At 43.4% G+C, this 17774-nt stretch overlaps 3 protein-coding genes across 3 annotated transcripts in view; all 3 read right to left on the bottom strand.

Moving 5' to 3' along the window:
- Positions 1 to 1562: 1562 nt before the first annotated feature.
- LOC115825604 (trichohyalin-like) lies at positions 1563 to 5454 on the bottom strand. The gene has a single exon (XM_030789389.1). It carries the CDS (start codon positions 5354 to 5356, stop codon positions 2702 to 2704), a length of 2655 nt encoding a protein of 884 aa, XP_030645249.1. The 5' UTR covers positions 5357 to 5454; the 3' UTR covers positions 1563 to 2701.
- Positions 5455 to 6558: 1104 nt separating this feature from the next.
- The window catches only part of si:ch211-250g4.3 (titin homolog), a 33496-nt gene continuing 22280 nt past the window's right edge, over positions 6559 to 17774 (bottom strand). Inside the window, exons 5-6 of the mRNA XM_030788537.1 lie at positions 16349 to 17774; positions 6559 to 16221 (exon numbers count right to left, since the gene is read on the bottom strand). The exon at positions 16349 to 17774 is cut by the window's right edge and continues 17729 nt beyond it. Of these exons, the coding sequence (XP_030644397.1) occupies positions 6559 to 16221; positions 16349 to 17774 (11089 nt within the window). The remainder of the gene's footprint in view (positions 16222 to 16348) is intronic.
- The window catches only part of LOC115825603 (titin homolog), a 2831-nt gene continuing 1221 nt past the window's right edge, over positions 16165 to 17774 (bottom strand). The window contains exon 1 of the mRNA XM_030789388.1: positions 16165 to 17774. This exon is cut by the window's right edge and continues 1221 nt beyond it. Within this exon, the coding sequence (XP_030645248.1) occupies positions 16199 to 17774 (1576 nt within the window). The 3' untranslated portion in view covers positions 16165 to 16198.

Raw genomic sequence — 17774 nt, 5'->3', positions numbered from 1 at the left:
TTATCACTATACTGGCTTCTCTCTCTACTCACTTCTTCATTTCATTTCATGAAGAATATTTCATCACTTTCAACCACCGACATAGAACCAACTGTGTAATACTAATTCACCATCAGTAATTACATAACATTAATTTGACTTCTGACACACAGACATCTAAAGGGTGACTGGCCAGAGTTAAGCCTCAGTGCTGTTGCAAAACATTATGGAAAAGGTCTACTAACTTAACATTTTAAATGGGGGGTGGGACACTTGGAACTTGGGTTAGCCATAGGAGTTAAACTTGAGGGAACGGTTTGCAAACTCGGGTGATCTGTATATCTCCGTCATTTCTTTCATGGTTGCTTGTTATGTATAAAAAAAAATAATAATTTAAAATGGTTTTAAATGAGAACCTAATTAACAGATTGTTGTTTGCAAAGTAATGAATGTTACTTGTTTAATTTTTACTACCTGTATAGTTTCTCTTCACTGCATTGTCAAATTGTTTTTTTGTTGTATTACTCTGCTTCTCTATTTTAACCTTAATTTTCCTCTATGCTTCACATCCTATTTTTGGACCTCTTTTGTCTTAATAGTTCTCCCCGCCCCCCAACTAAGCCATTTTCTCAGTTTCTGGATCATTGTCATTTTTTCTCTGTTGTGGTGATCATTCTCTTTGACTGCCTTGAGGCTTGAATGTCTGTAGTATGACTTTATGGCATGCTGGGTTCTGGTTGGTCAGCGCTAAAATCTAATTTTATGTGTAAACAGTGGACTCATGAATGTGCTCCTGAGTTGTTGTTTTTTTTTTTTTTTGCGTTTGTGCTCTCATTTCAGTTACTCATTGTGTCATGTTGGGTTTTTTGACATTTCATAGTTTTTTTTGTTGTTGTTGTTTTTGTTTTGTGAGGGACACACATTAGTTCTTCATTGTTTTTCTCCTGAGACACCTGTATGTGAATAAATGATGCAAATCGAGAGATAAAAGCGACACTTTTCTTTTTATAACGTGACGTTACGATTGGGTTGATTGAGTAACATGTGCATTGTGAAATCATTGAAGAAGGGCCTAGAGAGACACAGTGAAGCCTTCCTCTTTGACCACAGAGCCATAGTTTCAATTACATTACCCTCTTTGACATAAGAAAAAGCTGAATAGCACTGTAGAATGGCAATCTGTGCCAACTAATGCTCATCAAGCTGTCAGATTTTACATGCTTTTGACTGTATTCTCCCTTTGAGTTCTGTTTGTTTTCAATGTTTAAAGTCTCACTGTGTAGTAGTTTCGTGAATTCAAAAGGAATGCAGAATCTGGCACTCATGAGACAAAAGACCGCCAGCTACTGGGATCGTGTTATTTCATTTTCTCACCAACACTTGTTGGTAAATCAGTGAATCAATCAATTAGTCAAGCAATGAGTCCACTTCTCTTCAAACTCAGAAAAGCATCACATGTATTGAGACAAGGTTGAAAATAAGTTTTAAATGGAGCATAATGTTTTATTTTAAACATATAATTGGTAAAATATATATTTTAAAAATAAATCCATTTTTTGTGAAGTCTATTAAGATTGCAAAATTGAAGACAGCGTTCACAATTGCAACAAATACATAAATTCGATATATATAATAAATGATACATAAACAAATACATAAATTCGTTATAAATAACAAATCTTTGCGAGTGCTTTTCTTAAATTTCCAAATATTTTCCGAATGATTTAGTTATGAATTTAATACCATGAAATGGATCATCCAATCGATAACTAGTTAGAAGACCATGTTATCTCGTTACTAAGACTGCCCCCTCGCCTCTTATTTCTCCCCGGTTCTGTAACGTCCGCGCGGTCAACGAGTGGGGCTAGCACGTGCTTCCTCCGAAGCATGTGAAGCCAGCCACTGCATCCTCCACACTACGAGTTGCGTGGTTTTGTCAAGTGACGTAACACTCTTTGAGGAGAGCGCTATTCACCTAACTCTTCCCGCAACAACATAGGTAGCGAAACGTCAGGGAGTCACACGGGGTAGCAAAAGGGTGGGGGACTTACATCTGTTGCATTTTGCAATATATATGAGATAACAACAACAACAAAAAGAGAAAAACAACTGTTAGCCAAATCGTGACAGCATTAAGAGAGTGAGCACATCACGTCAGTGTGTAATTTCTTTGCTCCCCAAATAATGCTGTTTAGAAACTAGAGAAAACAACATACCCAAGCAAAAACAATTCTTTAAAAAAAAAAGAAAAGAAAAGGGAGTATTTATTTGAAGTCGGTCGATCTGCTTGAAACAAAAATACACAAATTTATGTTTGTATTTTGTGTTGTAAATGTCACAACAAACACACCAAAAGGTAAGACGACAAAAAGTTGTCTTGAAGTTTGTTTTTTTCTTAATGTAATTCCTGTGCTTCCTATTTCTGTTACTCTTCCTATCACTATTACACAAAAGCTTGATATCCCGTATGTGAAAATAAAAGATTTAAAAACAAATAAACAAACCACACCACCTATAGTGTTATAGAGTTACATAGAATAAAGTAGTGTAAACACCATAAAAATTGAAATTACATTATGTTCTGTATTTTGACAAAAGTGAATTTGTCTCAAATCCCGGTTCAAAAACAGATGAGTAGAAAAGATCGATGGTGATGACTAAAGTGCATGACTTAGTAAACATGTAGTCAATTTTGCTTTTGCTTTTCATCTGCGTGTCTTTTTTAAGCTTGTTGATTGTCCTCTTCCTCCTCCTCCTCGACTTTCCTCGGGCAACAGCAAAGGCAGCATCGCCTGATCCAGTGCAGTACTCCTCTCCTACTTGAGGCAGAACTGACCACTGCTCCCCTTGCCACCTCTTCTTGTACTCTCTCTTCTTCATACTGAACAACGATATCCAAAGCAGAGCTAGTATGCTCCACACTGTCTGTCCTTTCGGCTCCTTCTGATACATGGATCCTCTGAGCTGCCACTTGCTCTTGCCTTGTCTCTTCCCTCACTGTTTGAACAGCTTTGTCTGACATCTCCCTGAATCTTGAGGTCTTTTGAGATATTTCCCCAATGAGATGCTCCACCCTTTTCTCATGTTGTGTAACTGTTTCTTTCCCTTTGGTCTTCAATCTTTCAATCTCCATCAGCATATATTCCTTTAATAGTTGAATCTCTCTGTCTCTCTCCATGAGTGTCTTTTTGTCACTGTCTCGTTCTTGTAAAAGCTCTTTATTATACTTCTCCATCTCAGCCTTTTGCAGCTCCAGTTCTATCTTTTCTTTCTGTATTCCAGCTCTTTCCATCTCCTTATGGTGAATGTCATCCAGTCTCTTCTCTAATTCTTCCTTCATCTCTTGAATTCTTTGTTTTATTTGTTCAATCTCTTCCTTATCACCAATATTCACCCTCTCACTTTTTTCAGGAAGGTCTCTTTGCTCTTCAATATCTGTCCAGTCTGACTGGGTGCCTACATCTCTTTTAAATTCTGTGATTTCATACCAAGTCTGAGAATCGACCATCTCTGGTTTCATCTCAGTCTCTACCTTGCGTATATCATCCTCCTTCTTTGTTGCAACTTCCATCACATAATCTAGATCTTTCCAATGACACTGTATGGAAACATCCTGATACTCCACTTCATAACTCTGTGTGACTTCAAATTCATGTTCTCTGCTTTGCCTTTGGCTTCTCATCTTTGATTCTGTTTCATCTCTCATGTTTTTCATAATCTCCCTTTGTTTTTGTATGTCTGCATTAACCTGCTGCAACTCCCTCCGTTTGTCTTGGCACTCTATTTTTAGAAGCTCCAGCTTCTCCCTCTCTTTCTCACACTCTGTTGTCTCCTGCGTGATGCTCTCCGTGTTCTCTCTGCTTTTCTTTATTTCAGCCTTTACTGTTTCCAACTCATCCCTCTCTCTTTCTATGATTAACCTCATGTTCTCTATCTCTCTCAGGTCTCTTTGTAAATTAGCTCGTAATTTCTCCAGTTCCTCTCTCTCGGTTAATGTTTTCTTAAGGCTCTTAACATATTCAGTTTCAAGTGGTATAACAGCTTCCTGCACCACTTCTTTATCATGCTGGGTTTTGTCCTTTTCTTCTGTAGCTTGTTTGTCTCTTCCCTCAGTTTCAATTTTTTTCCATTGCTGCATATTAATTTTGGCTAGTTCAAGTTCCCGCCGCTCATTTTCCAAGTTTTCTTTGGTGAGGTCTGTCTGTTCTTGTGATCTGTTCAGATCTTGTCTCATATTCTCTAGCTCCTCCCTCTCTCTCTCAATTGTTTTCTTGATGTATTCAACCTCTCTTTGATCTCGTTGCAGAGTAGTCATCATCTTGTCCAGTTCCTCTTTCATTATTTTTACTGACACCTGTTCTGTCTGTGTTCCCATACTTTTTTTCTTCCCCTGCATTTCATCCGTCATCTCTCTCTCCCATTTCTTTTCGCTTGTTAGCCCTGTTTGGTCTTCTAGTTGTAAAGGTTCTCTGTCTTGGGTTTGGTTTACATCCAATATTGATGTTTGAGTCTCAGCATTGACTGTGTCTGCTATGTAAGTGTGGACACACACTCCCTCACTTTCTTTCTCTTTCAGTATAGCTCTCAAACTCTCTAAATCTTTTTCGTAGTTCTGAATCTGCTGCTTTTGCATTTGGATTTCAGTTGTAACAAAATTCAGTGCCTCCCGGTCCTTCTGCAAAAGTTCTCTCTGGAAATCAATCTCATTTTCTCTATGTTGAGTGTCTAGGGCAAGCTGGTCAAGCACCAGTCTCTCTCTGTTTATTTCGGCTTTATGTTTCTCCATTTCCTGTTGCTCACTGGTCAAATTGTCACTTATCATTTCTAATTCCTCTGCCTTCATCCTCAGCTCATCCTTTTGCTTTTGAACTTGGACTGTCATTTCCTGCACTCTCTCTCTCTCCCTTGTGGTTTCATCCAAGACCTTCTTCAAATATTCAGCATCTCTGGCTATTTCCAATTTGGTCTCCTCCAGGTCTTTCCACTCATCCTGTAACTTTTGTTTGTCCACCTCAGTCTCAGCCTTCAGAATGTCGATTTCTTCTCTCTCACGCTTTAGCGTTGCCCTTACATCTTCTTCAGTTTGGACTCTTAGTGGCTCAGCTTCAGCCCTCATCTTCTCCAGGTCATTCCTCTCCTTTCTGAGGTTCTCCAAGCTGTCATCCACTTCTTTCTGCTGCTTGATTATTTCTGCCTTTCTCTGTTCCAGCTGGCTCCATGCTGCATCAGCCTCAGCCCTCATCTTCTCAAGATCATTTCTCTCATTTCTCATTACTTCCAAACTATCATCCACCTCTTCTTGCTGCTTGATTATTTCTGCCTTCCTCTCGTCCAGCAGGGCCCTCTCAGCTTCTATTATCTGCTGCCACTCTTCCATTTCTTTAAGCTGCTTTTCAAGGATCTGCCAGTAAGGATTCTAGCTGCTCCTTCTCCAGCTTCAGGCTTTTGATTTCTTTTTCAACCTCCTGTTTTTCCGTCAGTGTTTCCGTCCTGATCTTTTCCAGAGACTCTCTTGCTTTTCCTATGGCTTCCATCTGGTGCTCATCTTCTTCCCTTTGTTTTGCAACATGCAAGTCCAGTTCATCCTTTCCTCTCTCTAATTCAGCCCATTTCTCATTCATCTGCTTTCTCTCCTGTTCAAGGGCCTCTTTATCACTCTCAGTCTCTTCTTTCTGCCTTTGTAGCTCAAGCCTGAACTGTTGCAAGTCCTCCTTTTCCTTCTTTGTCTCCTCAATTACTCTCTCAATTTCCTCCTTATCCTTTTCAATTTGGACTGCCAGTTCCTGCACTTTCTCTCTCTCCCTGGTGGTCTCATCCAAGAGGTCTTTCAAATGCTCAGCGTCTCTGGATATGTCCACTTTGGTCTCCTCCAGGTCTTTCCACTCATCCTGTAACTTTTGTTTGTCCACCTCAGTCTCAGCCTTCCGGATGTCAATTTCTCCCTCACCCTTTAGCGTTGCCCTTACGTCTTCTTCAGTTTGGACTCTTAGTGGCTCAGCTTCAGCCCTCATCTTCTCCAGGTCATTTCTCTCCTTTCTGAGGACATCCAAGCTATCATCCACTTCTTTCTGCTGCTTGATTATTTCTGCCTTTCTCTGCTCCAGCTGGCTCCATGCTGCATCAGCCTCAGCCCTCATCTTCACAAGATCATTTCTCTCATTCCTCATGACTTCCAAACTATCATCCACCTCTTCTTGCTGCTTCATTATTTCTGCCTTCCTCTCGTCCAGCAGGGCCCTCTCAGCTTCTATTATCTGCTGCCACCCTTCCCTTTCTTTACGCTGCTTTTCAAGAACTGCCAGTAAGCCTTCCAGATGCTCCTTTTCCAGCTTCAGGCTTTTGATGTCTTTTTCAACCTCCTGTTTTTCTGTCAGTGTTTCCGTCCTGATCTTTTCCAGAGACTCTCTTGCTATTCCTATGGCTTCCATCTGGTGCTCATCTTCTTCCCTTTGTTTTGCAACATGCAAGTCCAGTTCATCCCTTCCTCTCTCTAATTCAGCCCATTTCTCATTCATTTGCCTTCTCTCCTGTTCAAGGGCCTCTTTATCACTCTCAATCTCTTCTTTCTGCCTTTGGAGCTCAAGTCTGAACTTTTGCAAGTCCTCCTTTTCCTTCTTTGTCTCTAGTTATCACTCTCTCAATTTTCTCCTTATCCTTTTCAGTTTGGACTGCCAGTTCCTGCACTTTCTCTCTCTCCCTGGTGGTCTCATCCAAGAGGTCTTTCAAATGCTCAGCGTCTCTGGATATGTCCACTTTGGTCTCCTCCAGGTCTTTCCACTCATCCTGTAACTTTTGTTTGTCCACCTCAGTCTCAGCCTTCAAAATGTCGATTTCTTCTCTCTCACGCTTTAGCGTTGCCCTTACGTCTTCTTCAGTTTGGACTCTTAGTGGCTCAGCTTCAGCCCTCATCTTCTCCAGGTCATTTCTCTCCTTTCTGAGGTTCTCCAAGTTATCATCCACTTCTTTCTGCTGCTTGATTATTTCTGCCTTTCTCTGCTCCAGCTGGCTCCATGCTGCATTAGCCTCAGCCCTCATCTTCTCAAGATCATTTCTCTCATTCCTCATGACTTCCAAACTATCATCCACCTCTTCTTGCTGCTTCATTATTTCTGCCTTCCTCTCGTCCAGCAGGGCCCTCTCAGCTTCTATTATCTGCTGCCACCCTTCCTTTTCTTTACGCTGCTTTTCAAGAACTGCCAGTAAGCCTTCCAGATGCTCCTTTTCCAGCTTCAGGCTTTTGATGTCTTTTTCAACCTCCTGTTTTTCTGTCAGTGTTTCCGTCCCGATCTTTTCCAGAGACTCTCTTGCTATTCCTATGGCTTCCATCTGGTGCTCATCTTCTTCCCTTTGTTTTGCAACATGCAAGTCCAGTTCATCCCTTCCTCTCTCTAATTCAGCCCATTTCTCATTCATCTGCTTTCTCTCCTGTTCAAGGGCCTCTTTATCCCTCTCAATCTCTTCTTTCTGCCTTTGTAGCTCAAGCCTGAACTGTTGCAAGTCCTCCTTTTCCTTCTTTGTCTCCTCAATTACACTATCAATTTTCTCCTTATCCTTTTCAATTTGGACTGCCAGTTCCTGCACTTTCTCTCTCTCCCTGGTGGTCTTATCCAAGAGGTCTTTCAAATGCTCAGCGTCTCTGGCTATGTCCACCTTGCTCTGCTCCAGGTCTTTCCACTCATCCTGTAACTTTTGTTTGTCGACCTCAGTCTCAGCCTTCCGGATGTCAATTTCTCCCTCACCCTTTAGCGTTGCCCTTACGTCTTCTTCAGTTTGGACTCTTATTGGCTCAGCTTCAGCCCTCATCTTCTCCAGGTCATTTCTCTCCTTTCTGAGGTTCTCCAAGCTGTCATCCACTTCTTTCTGCTGCTTGATTATTTCTTCCTTTCTTTGCTCCAGCTGGCTCCATTCTGCATCAGCCTCAGCCCTCATCTTCTCAAGATCATTTCTCTCATTCCTCATGACTTCCAAACTATCATCCACCTCTTCTTGCTGCTTCATTATTTCTGCCTTCCTCTCATCCAGCAGGGTCCTCTCAGCGCCTATCATCTGATGCCACTCTTCCATTTCTTTAAGCTGCTTTTCAGGATCTGCCAGTAAGGATTCTAGCTGCTCCTTCTCCAGCTTCAAGCTTTTGATTTCTTTGTCATCTTCCTTTTTTTCCGTCAGTGTTTCCGCCCCGATCTTTTCCAGAGACTCTCTTGCTTTTCCTATGGCTTCCATCTGGTGCTCATCTTCTTCCCTTTGTTTTCCAACATGCAAGTCCAGTTCATCCCTTCTTCTCTCTAATTCAGCCCATTTCTCATTCATCTGCTTTCTCTCCTGTTCAAGGGCCTCTTTATCCCTCTCAATCTCTTCTTTCTGCCTTTGTAGCTCAAGCCTGAACTGTTGCAAGTCCTCCTTTTCCTTCTTTGTCTCCTCAATTACACTCTCAATTTCCTCCTTATCCTTTTCAATTTGGACTGCCAGTTCCTGCACTTTCTCTCTCTCCCTGGTGGTCTCATCCAAGAGGTCTTTCAAATGCTCAGCGTCTCTGGCTATGTCCACCTTGGTCTCCTCCAGGTCTTTCCACTCATCCTGTAACTTTTGTTTGTCCACCTCAGTCTCAGCCTTCCGGATGTCAATTTCTCCCTCACCCTTTAGCGTTGCCCTTACGTCTTCTTCAGTTTGGACTCTTAGTGGCTCAGCTTCAGCCCTCATCTTCTCTAGGTCATTTCTCTCCTTTCTGAGGACATCCAAGCTATCATCCACTTCTTTCTGCTGCTTGATTATTTCTGCCTTTCTCTGTTCCAGCAGGCTCCATTCTGCATCTGCTTCAGCCCTCATCCTCTCCAGGTCATTCCTCTCCTTTCTGAGGTCTTCCAAGCTGTAATCCATCTCTTTCTGCTGCTTGATTATTTCTGCCTTTCTTTGCTCCAGCAGGCTCCATTCTGCATCAGCCTCAGCCCTCATCTTCACAAGATCATTTCTCTCAGTTCTCATTACTTCCAAACTATCATCCACCTCTTCTTGCTGCTTCATTATTTCTGCCTTCCTCTCGTCCAGCAGGGCCCTCTCAGCTTCTATTATCTGCTGCCACCCTTCCTTTTCTTTACGCTGCTTTTCAAGAACTGCCAGTAAGCCTTCCAGATGCTCCTTTTCCAGCTTCAGGCTTTTGATGTCTTTTTCAACCTCCTGTTTTTCTGTCAGTGTTTCTGTCCTGATCTTTTCCAGAGACTCTCTTGCTTTTCCTATGGCTTCCATCTGGTGCTCATCTTCTTTCCTTTGTTTTGCAACATGCAAGTCCAGTTCATCCCTTCCTCTCTCTAATTCAGCCCATTTCTCATTCATTTGCCTTCTCTCCTGTTCAAGGGCCTCTTTATCACTCTCAGTCTCTTCTTTCTGCCTTTGTAGCTCAAGCCTGAACTTTTGCAAGTCCTCCTTTTCCTTCTTTGTCTCCTCAATTACACTCTCAATTTCCTCCTTATCCTTTTCAATTTGGACTGCCAGTTCCTGCACTTTCTCTCTCTCCCTGGTGGTCTCATCCAAGAGGTCTTTCAAATGCTCAGCGTCTCTGGCTATGTCTGCCTTGGTCTCCTCCAGGTCTTTCCACTCATCCTGTAACTTTTGTTTGTCCACCTCAGTCTGAGCCTTCAAAATGTCGATTTCTTCTCTCTCACGCTTTAGCGTTGCCCTTACGTCTTCTTCAGTTTGGACTCTTAGTGGCTCAGCTTCAGCCCTCATCTTCTCCAGGTCATTTCTCTCCTTTCTGAGGTTCTCCAAGCTGTCATCCACTTCTTTCTGCTGCTTGATTATTTCTGCCTTTCTCTGTTCCAGCAGGCTCCATTCTGCATCTGCTTCAGCCCTCATCCTCTCCAGGTCATTCCTCTCCTTTCTGAGGTCTTCCAAGCTGTAATCCATCTCTTTCTGCTGCTTGATTATTTCTGCCTTTCTTTGCTCCAGCAGGCTCCATTCTGCATCAGCCTCAGCCCTCATCTTCACAAGATCATTTCTCTCAGTTCTCATTACTTCCAAACTATCATCCACCTCTTCTTGCTGCTTCATTATTTCTGCCTTCCTCTCGTCCAGCAGGGCCCTCTCAGCTTCTATTATCTGCTGCCACCCTTCCTTTTCTTTACGCTGCTTTTCAAGAACTGCCAGTAAGCCTTCCAGATGCTCCTTTTCCAGCTTCAGGCTTTTGATGTCTTTTTCAACCTCCTGTTTTTCTGTCAGTGTTTCCGTCCTGATCTTTTCCAGAGACTCTCTTGCTTTTCCTATGGCTTCCATCTGGTGCTCATCTTCTTTCCTTTGTTTTGCAACATGCAAGTCCAGTTCATCCCTTCCTCTCTCTAATTCAGCCCATTTCTCATTCATTTGCCTTCTCTCCTGTTCAAGGGCCTCTTTATCACTCTCAGTCTCTTCTTTCTGCCTTTGTAGCTCAAGCCTGAACTTTTGCAAGTCCTCCTTTTCCTTCTTTGTCTCCTCAATTACACTCTCAATTTCCTCCTTATCCTTTTCAATTTGGACTGCCAGTTCCTGCACTTTCTCTCTCTCCCTGGTGGTCTCATCCAAGAGGTCTTTCAAATGCTCAGCGTCTCTGGCTATGTCTGCCTTGGTCTCCTCCAGGTCTTTCCACTCATCCTGTAACTTTTGTTTGTCCACCTCAGTCTGAGCCTTCAAAATGTCGATTTCTTCTCTCTCACGCTTTAGCGTTGCCCTTACGTCTTCTTCAGTTTGGACTCTTAGTGGCTCAGCTTCAGCCCTCATCTTCTCCAGGTCATTTCTCTCCTTTCTGAGGTTCTCCAAGCTGTCATCCACTTCTTTCTGCTGCTTGATTATTTCTGCCTTTCTCTGCTCCAGCTGGCTCCATGCTGCATCAGCCTCAGCCCTCATCTTCACAAGATCATTTCTCTCATTCCTCATGACTTCCAAACTATCATCCACCTCTTCTTGCTGCTTCATTATTTCTGCCTTCCTCTCGTCCAGCAGGGCCCTCTCAGCTTCTATTATCTGCTGCCACCCTTCCCTTTCTTTACGCTGCTTTTCAAGAACTGCCAGTAAGCCTTCCAGATGCTCCTTTTCCAGCTTCAGGCTTTTGATGTCTTTTTCAACCTCCTGTTTTTCTGTCAGTGTTTCCGTCCTGATCTTTTCCAGAGACTCTCTTGCTTTTCCTATGGCTTCCATCTGGTGCTCATCTTCTTCCCTTTGTTTTGCAACATGCAAGTCCAGTTCATCCCTTCCTCTCTCTAATTCAGCCCATTTCTCATTCATTTGCCTTCTCTCCTGTTCAAGGGCCTCTTTATCACTCTCAATCTCTTCTTTCTGCCTTTGTAGCTCAAGCCTAAGCTTTTGCAAGTCCTCCTTTTCCTTCTTTGTCTCTGTTATCACTCTCTCAATTTTTTCCTTATCCTTTTCAGTTTGGACTGCCAGTTCCTGCACTTTCTCTCTCTCCCTGGTGGTCTCATCCAAGAGGTCTTTCAAATGCTCAGCGTCTCTGGATATGTCCACTTTGGTCTCCTCCAGGTCTTTCCACTCATCCTGTAACTTTTGTTTGTCCACCTCAGTCTCAGCCTTCAAAATGTCGATTTCTTCTCTCTCACGCTTTAGCGTTGCCCTTACGTCTTCTTCAGTTTGGACTCTTAGTGGCTCAGCTTCAGCCCTCATCTTCTCCAGGTCATTTCTCTCCTTTCTGAGGTTCTCCAAGTTATCATCCACTTCTTTCTGCTGCTTGATTATTTCTGCCTTTCTCTGCTCCAGCTGGCTCCATGCTGCATTAGCCTCAGCTCTCATCTTCTCAAGATCATTTCTCTCATTCCTCATGACTTCCAAACTATCATCCACCTCTTCTTGCTGCTTCATTATTTCTGCCTTCCTCTCGTCCAGCAGGGTCCTCTCAGCGCCTATCATGTGATGCCACTCTTCCATTTCTTTAAGCTGCTTTTCAGGATCTGCCAGTAAGGATTCTAGCTGCTCCTTCTCCAGCTTCAAGCTTTTGATTTCTTTGTCATCTTCCTTTTTTTCCGTCAGTGTTTCCGCCCCGATCTTTTCCAGAGACTCTCTTGCTTTTCCTATGGCTTCCATCTGGTGCTCATCTTCTTCCCTTTGTTTTGCAACATGCAAGTCCAGTTCATCCCTTCCTCTCTCTAATTCAGCCCATTTCTCATTCATCTGCTTTCTCTCCTGTTCAAGGGCCTCTTTATCCCTCTCAATCTCTTCTTTCTGCCTTTGTAGCTCAAGCCTGAACTGTTGCAAGTCCTCCTTTTCCTTCTTTGTCTCCTCAATTACACTCTCAATTTTCTCCTTATCCTTTTCAATTTGGACTGCCAGTTCCTGCACTTTCTCTCTCTCCCTGGTGGTCTCATCCAAGAGGTCTTTCAAATGCTCAGCGTCTCTGGCTATGTCCACCTTGCTCTGCTCCAGGTCTTTCCACTCATCCTGTAACTTTTGTTTGTCCACCTCAGTCTCAGCCTTCCGGATGTCAATTTCTCCCTCACCCTTTAGCGTTGCCCTTACGTCTTCTTCAGTTTGGACTCTTAGTGGCTCAGCTTCAGCCCTCATCTTCTCCAGGTCATTTCTCTCCTTTCTGAGGACATCCAAGCTATCATCCACTTCTTTCTGCTGCTTGATTATTTCTGCCTTTCTCTGTTCCAGCTGGCTCCATTCTGCATCTGCCTCAGCCCTCATCCTCTCCAGGTCATTCCTCTCCTTTCTGAGGTCTTCCAAGCTGTAATCCATCTCTTTCTGCTGCTTGATTATTTCTGCCTTTCTTTGCTCCAGCAGGCTCCATTCTGCATCAGCCTCAGCCCTCATCTTCTCAAGATCATTTCTCTCAGTTCTCATTACTTCCAAACTATCATCCACCTCTTCTTGCTGCTTCATTATTTCTGCCTTCCTCTCGTCCAGCAGGGTCCTCTCAGCTTCTATTATCTGCTGCCACTCTTCCTTTTCTTTACGCTGCTTTTCAAGAACTGCCAGTAAGGATTCCAGCTGCTCCTTTTCCAGCTTCAGGCTTTTGATGTCTTTTTCAACCTCCTGTTTTTCCGTCAGTGTTTCCGTCCTGATCTTTTCCAGAGACTCTCTTGCTTTTCCTATGGCTTCCATCTGGTGCTCATCTTCTTCCCTTTGTTTTGCAACATGCAAGTCCAGTTCATCCCTTCCTCTCTCTAATTCAGCCCATTTCTCATTCATTTGCCTTCTCTCCTGTTCAAGGGCCTCTTTATCACTCTCAATCTCTTCTTTCTGCCTTTGTAGCTCAAGCCTGAACTGTTGCAAGTCCTCCTTTTCCTTCTTTGTCTCCTCAATTACTCTCTCAATTTTCTCCTTATCCTTTTCAATTTGGACTGTCATTTCCTGTACCTTCTCTCTCTCCCTGGTGGTCTCATCCAAGAGGTCTTTCAAATGCGCAGCGTCTCTGGATATGTCCACTTTGGACTCCTCCAGGTCTTTCCACTCATCCTGTAACTTTTGTTTGTCCACTTCAGTCTCAGCCTTCAGAATGTCGATTTCTTCTCTCTCACGCTTTAGCGTTGCCCTTACATCTTCTGCAGTTTGGACTCTTAGTGCCTCAGCTTCAGCCCTCATCTTCTTTAGGTCAGTTCTCTCCTTTCTGAGGACATCCAAGCTGTCATCTATCTCTTTCTGCTGCTTGATTAATTCCTCGTTTCTCTGCTCCAGCAGGCTCCATTCTGCATCAGCATCTGCCCTCATCTTCTCCAGGTCATTCCTCTCCTTTCTGAGGTCCTCCAAGCTGTCATCCACCTCTCTCTGCAGCTTCATTATTTCTGCCTCTCTCTGGTCAAGCAGGGTCCTCTCAGCGCCTATGATCTGATGCCACTCTTCCTTTTCTTTACGCTGCTTTTCAAGATCTGCTAGTAAGCCTTCCAGATGCTCCTTTTGCAGCTTCAGGCTTTTGATTTCTTTTTCATCTTCCTGTTTTTCTTTCAGTGTTTCTGTCCTGATCTTTTCCAGAGACTCTCTTGCTTTTCCTATGGCTTCTATCTGGTGCTCATCTTCTTCCCTTTGTTTTGCAACATGCAAGTCCAGTTCATCCCTTCCTCTCTCTAATTCAGCCCATTTCTCATTCATTTGCCTTCTCTCCTGTTCAAGGGCCTCTTTATCCATATCAATCTCTTCTTTCTGCCTTTGTAGCTCAAGCTTAAACTTTTGTAAGTCCTCCTTTTCCTTCTTTGCCTCCTCAAATACACTTTCAATTTCTTCCTTATCCTTTTCAATTTGGACTGCCATTTCCCACACTCTCTCTCTTTCAGTTGTGGTCTCATCCAAGACCCTCTTCCAGTGCTCAGTGTCTCTGGCTATGTCTGACTTGGTCTTCTCCAGGTCTTTCCACTCATCCTGTAACTTTTGTTTCTCCACTTCAATCTCTTTATGATGTGCATCTGGTTTAGCCTCTATGTCTACCAACTCTTCCTGCAGTTTTGCAGTATTTTTCAGTGTTTCCACCTCTTCTTTTTCCTTGAGTATCTCAGCCTTCAGAATGTCAATTTCTTCTCCCTCACCCTTAAGCGTTGCCCTTACATCTTTTACAGTTACAACCCTTAGTGCCTTAGCTTCAGCCTTTCTTTTCTCCAGGTCATTCATCTCCTTTTTTAGGACTTCCAAGTTGTCATCCACCTCTTTCTGCTGACTCATTATTTCCACCCTTTTCTGCTCCAGCAGGATCCATTTTGCTTCAGCTTCTGCCCTCATTCTCTCCAGGTCATTTCTGTTCTTTTTTAGGATGTCCAAGTTGTCATCCATCTCTTTCTGCTGCTTGATTAATTCCGCCTTTCTCTGCTCCAGCAGGCTCCATTCTGCATCAGCTTCAGCCCTCATCTTTTCCAGGTCATTCCTCTCCTTTCTGAGGTCTTCCAAGCTGTAATCCACTTCTTTCTGCTGTTTGATTATTTCTGCCTTTCTTTGCTCCAGCAGGCTCCATTCTGCATCAGCTTCTGCCCTCATTATCTCCAGGTCATTCCTCTCCTTTCTGAGGTCTTCCAAGCTGTAATCCATCTCTTTCTGCTGCTTGATTATTTCTGCCTTTCTTTGCTCCAGCAGGCTCCATTCTGCATCAGCCTCAGCCCTCATCTTCTCAAGATCATTTCTCTCAGTTCTCATTACTTCCAAACTATCATCCACCTCTTCTTGCTGCTTGATTATTTCTGCCTTCCTCTCGTCCAGAAGGGCCCTCTCAGCTTCTATTATCTGCTTCCACTCTTCCTTTTCTTTACGCTGCTTTTCAAGATCTGCCTGTAAGGATTCCAGCTGCTCCTTTTCCAGCTTCAGGCTTTTGATTTCTTTTTCAACGTCCTGTTTTTCCGTCAGTGTTTCCGTCCTGATCTTTTCCAGAGACTCTCTTGCTTTTTCTATGGCTTCCATCTGGTGCTCATCTTCTTCCCTTTGTTTTGCAACATGCAAGTCCAGTTCATCCCTTCCTCTCTCTAATTCAGCCCATTTCTCATTCATTTGCCTTCTCTCCTGTTCAAGGGCCTCTTTATCACTCTCAATCTCTTCTTTCTGCCTTTGTAGCTCAAGCCTGAACTGTTGCAAGTCCTCCTTTTCCTTCTTTGTCTCCTCAATTACTCTCTCAATTTTCTCCTTATCCTTTTCAATTTGGACTGTCATTTCCTGTACCTTCTCTCTCTCCCTGGTGGTCTCATCCAAGAAGTCTTTCAAATGCTGAGCATCTCTGGCTATGTCCGACTTGGTCTTCTCCAGGTCTTTCCTCTCACCCTGTAACTTTTGTTTGTCCATTTCAATCTCAGCCTTCAGAATGTCAATTTCTTCTCTCTCAGCCTTTAGCATTTCCCTTAAGTCTTCTTCAGTTTGGACTCTTAGTGCCTCAGCTTCAGCCCTCATCTTCTCCAGATCATTCCTCTCCTTTTTTACGTCTTCCAAGCTGTCATCCATCTCTTTCTGCTGCTTCATTATTTCTGCCTTTCTCTGCTCCAGCTGGCTCCATTGTGCATCAGCTTCAGCTCTCATCTTTTCCAGATTATTTTTCTCCTGTCGTTGGACTTCCAAGCTCTCATCCAGCTCTTTCTGTTGCTTGAGTATTTCTGCCTTTCTCTCCTCCAGCAGAGTCCATTCTACATCAGCTTCAGCCCTCATCTTTTCCAGGTCATTCCTCTTCTTTCTGAGATCCTTCAAACTGTCATCCAACTCTTTCTGCTGATTGATTATTTCTGTTTTTCTCTGCTGCAGCAGGTTCCATTGTATATCAATTTCAGCCCTCATTTTCTCCAGGTCATTTCTCTCCTTTTCTGAGGTCTTCCAAACCGCCATCCACCTCCTTCTGCTGCCGTATTATTTCCACCTTTCTCTGCTCCAGCAGGTTCTGTTGAGCCTGAGCTTCAGACCTCGTCTTCGCAAGAGCATTGCTTTCATTTCTTATTACTTCGAAACTGTCAAGCACCTCTTTCTGCTGCTTGATTATTTCTGTCTTTCTCTGCTCAAGCAGGTTCTTTTGTGCATCAATTTCAGCCCTCATATTCTCTAGATTATTGCTCTGCTGTCGTTGGACTTCCAAGCTCTCATCCATATCTTTCTGCTGCTTGACTATTTCTGCCTTTCTCTGCTCCAGCAGGCTCCATTCTGCATCAGCTTCAGCCCTCATCTTCTCCAGGTCATTTCTCTTCTTTCTGAGGTCCTTCAAAGTGTCATCCAACTCTTTCTGCTGCTTGATCATTTCCGTTTTTCTCTGCTCCAGCAGGTTCCACTGTATATCAATTTCAGTCCTCATTTTCTCCAGGTCATTTCTCTCCTTTTTTACGACTTCCAAACTGCCATCCACCTCCTTTTGCTGCCGCATTATTTCCACCTTTCTCTGCTCCAGCAGGTTCTGTTGAGCCTCAGCTTCAGTCCTTATCTTCACAAGATCATTGCTTTCATTTCTTATTACTTCCAAACTGTCAAGCACCTCTTTCTGCTGCTTGATTATTTCTGTCTTTCTCTGCTCAAGCAGGTTCTTTTGTGCATCAATTTCAGCCCTCATCTTCTCCAGATTATTGCTCTCCTCTCTTAGAATTTCCAAACTGCCATCCACCTCTCTCTGCTGCTGCATTATTTCCAGCTTTTTCTGGTCCAGCAGGTTCTTTTGTGCATCAGCTTCAGCCCTCATCTTTGCAAGATGATTGCTTTCATTTCTTATTTCTTCTAAACTGTCAGCCACCTCTCTCTGCTGCTTGATCATTTCCACCTTTCTCTGCTCCAGCAGTTTCCATTGTGCATCAGCCTCAGCCCTCATTTTCTCCAGATCATTCCTCTCCTTTCTTAGGACTTCCAAACTGTCATCCACCTCTTTCTGTTGCTTGATTATTTCCATCTTTCTCTGCTGCAGCAGGCTCCATTCTGCATCAGCTTCAGCCCTAATCTTCGCAAGATCATTTATCTCTTTTCTCCTGACCTCCAAACTGTCATCTATCTCTTTCTGCTGCTTTATCATTTCTGCCTTTCTCTTGTCCAGCAGGTCCAACTGCGCATCTGCTTCAGCCCTCATCCTCTCCAGGTCATTTCTTTCCTTTTTCATGATTTCCAAACTGTAATCCACCTCTTTTTGCTGCTTAATTATTTCCAGCTTTTTCCGGTCCAGCAGGCTCCTCTCTGCATCAGCTTCAACCCTCATCTTCTCCAGGTCATTTCTGTCCTTTCTTAGGATTTCCAAGCTGTCATCTACCTCTTTCTGTTGCTTGATTACTTCCTCCTTTCTGTGGTTCAGCAAGCTCCATTGTGCATCAGCTTCAGCCCTCATTTTTGCAAGATCATTTCTCTCTTTTCTCACGACTTCCAAAGTGTCATCCAACTCTTTCTGCTGCTTCATCATG

Source organism: Chanos chanos, chromosome 12, assembly GCF_902362185.1.
Source record: "Chanos chanos chromosome 12, fChaCha1.1, whole genome shotgun sequence".
Lineage (NCBI taxonomy): Eukaryota > Metazoa > Chordata > Actinopteri > Gonorynchiformes > Chanidae > Chanos > Chanos chanos.
This window is presented reverse-complemented; position numbering and strand designations above follow the sequence as displayed.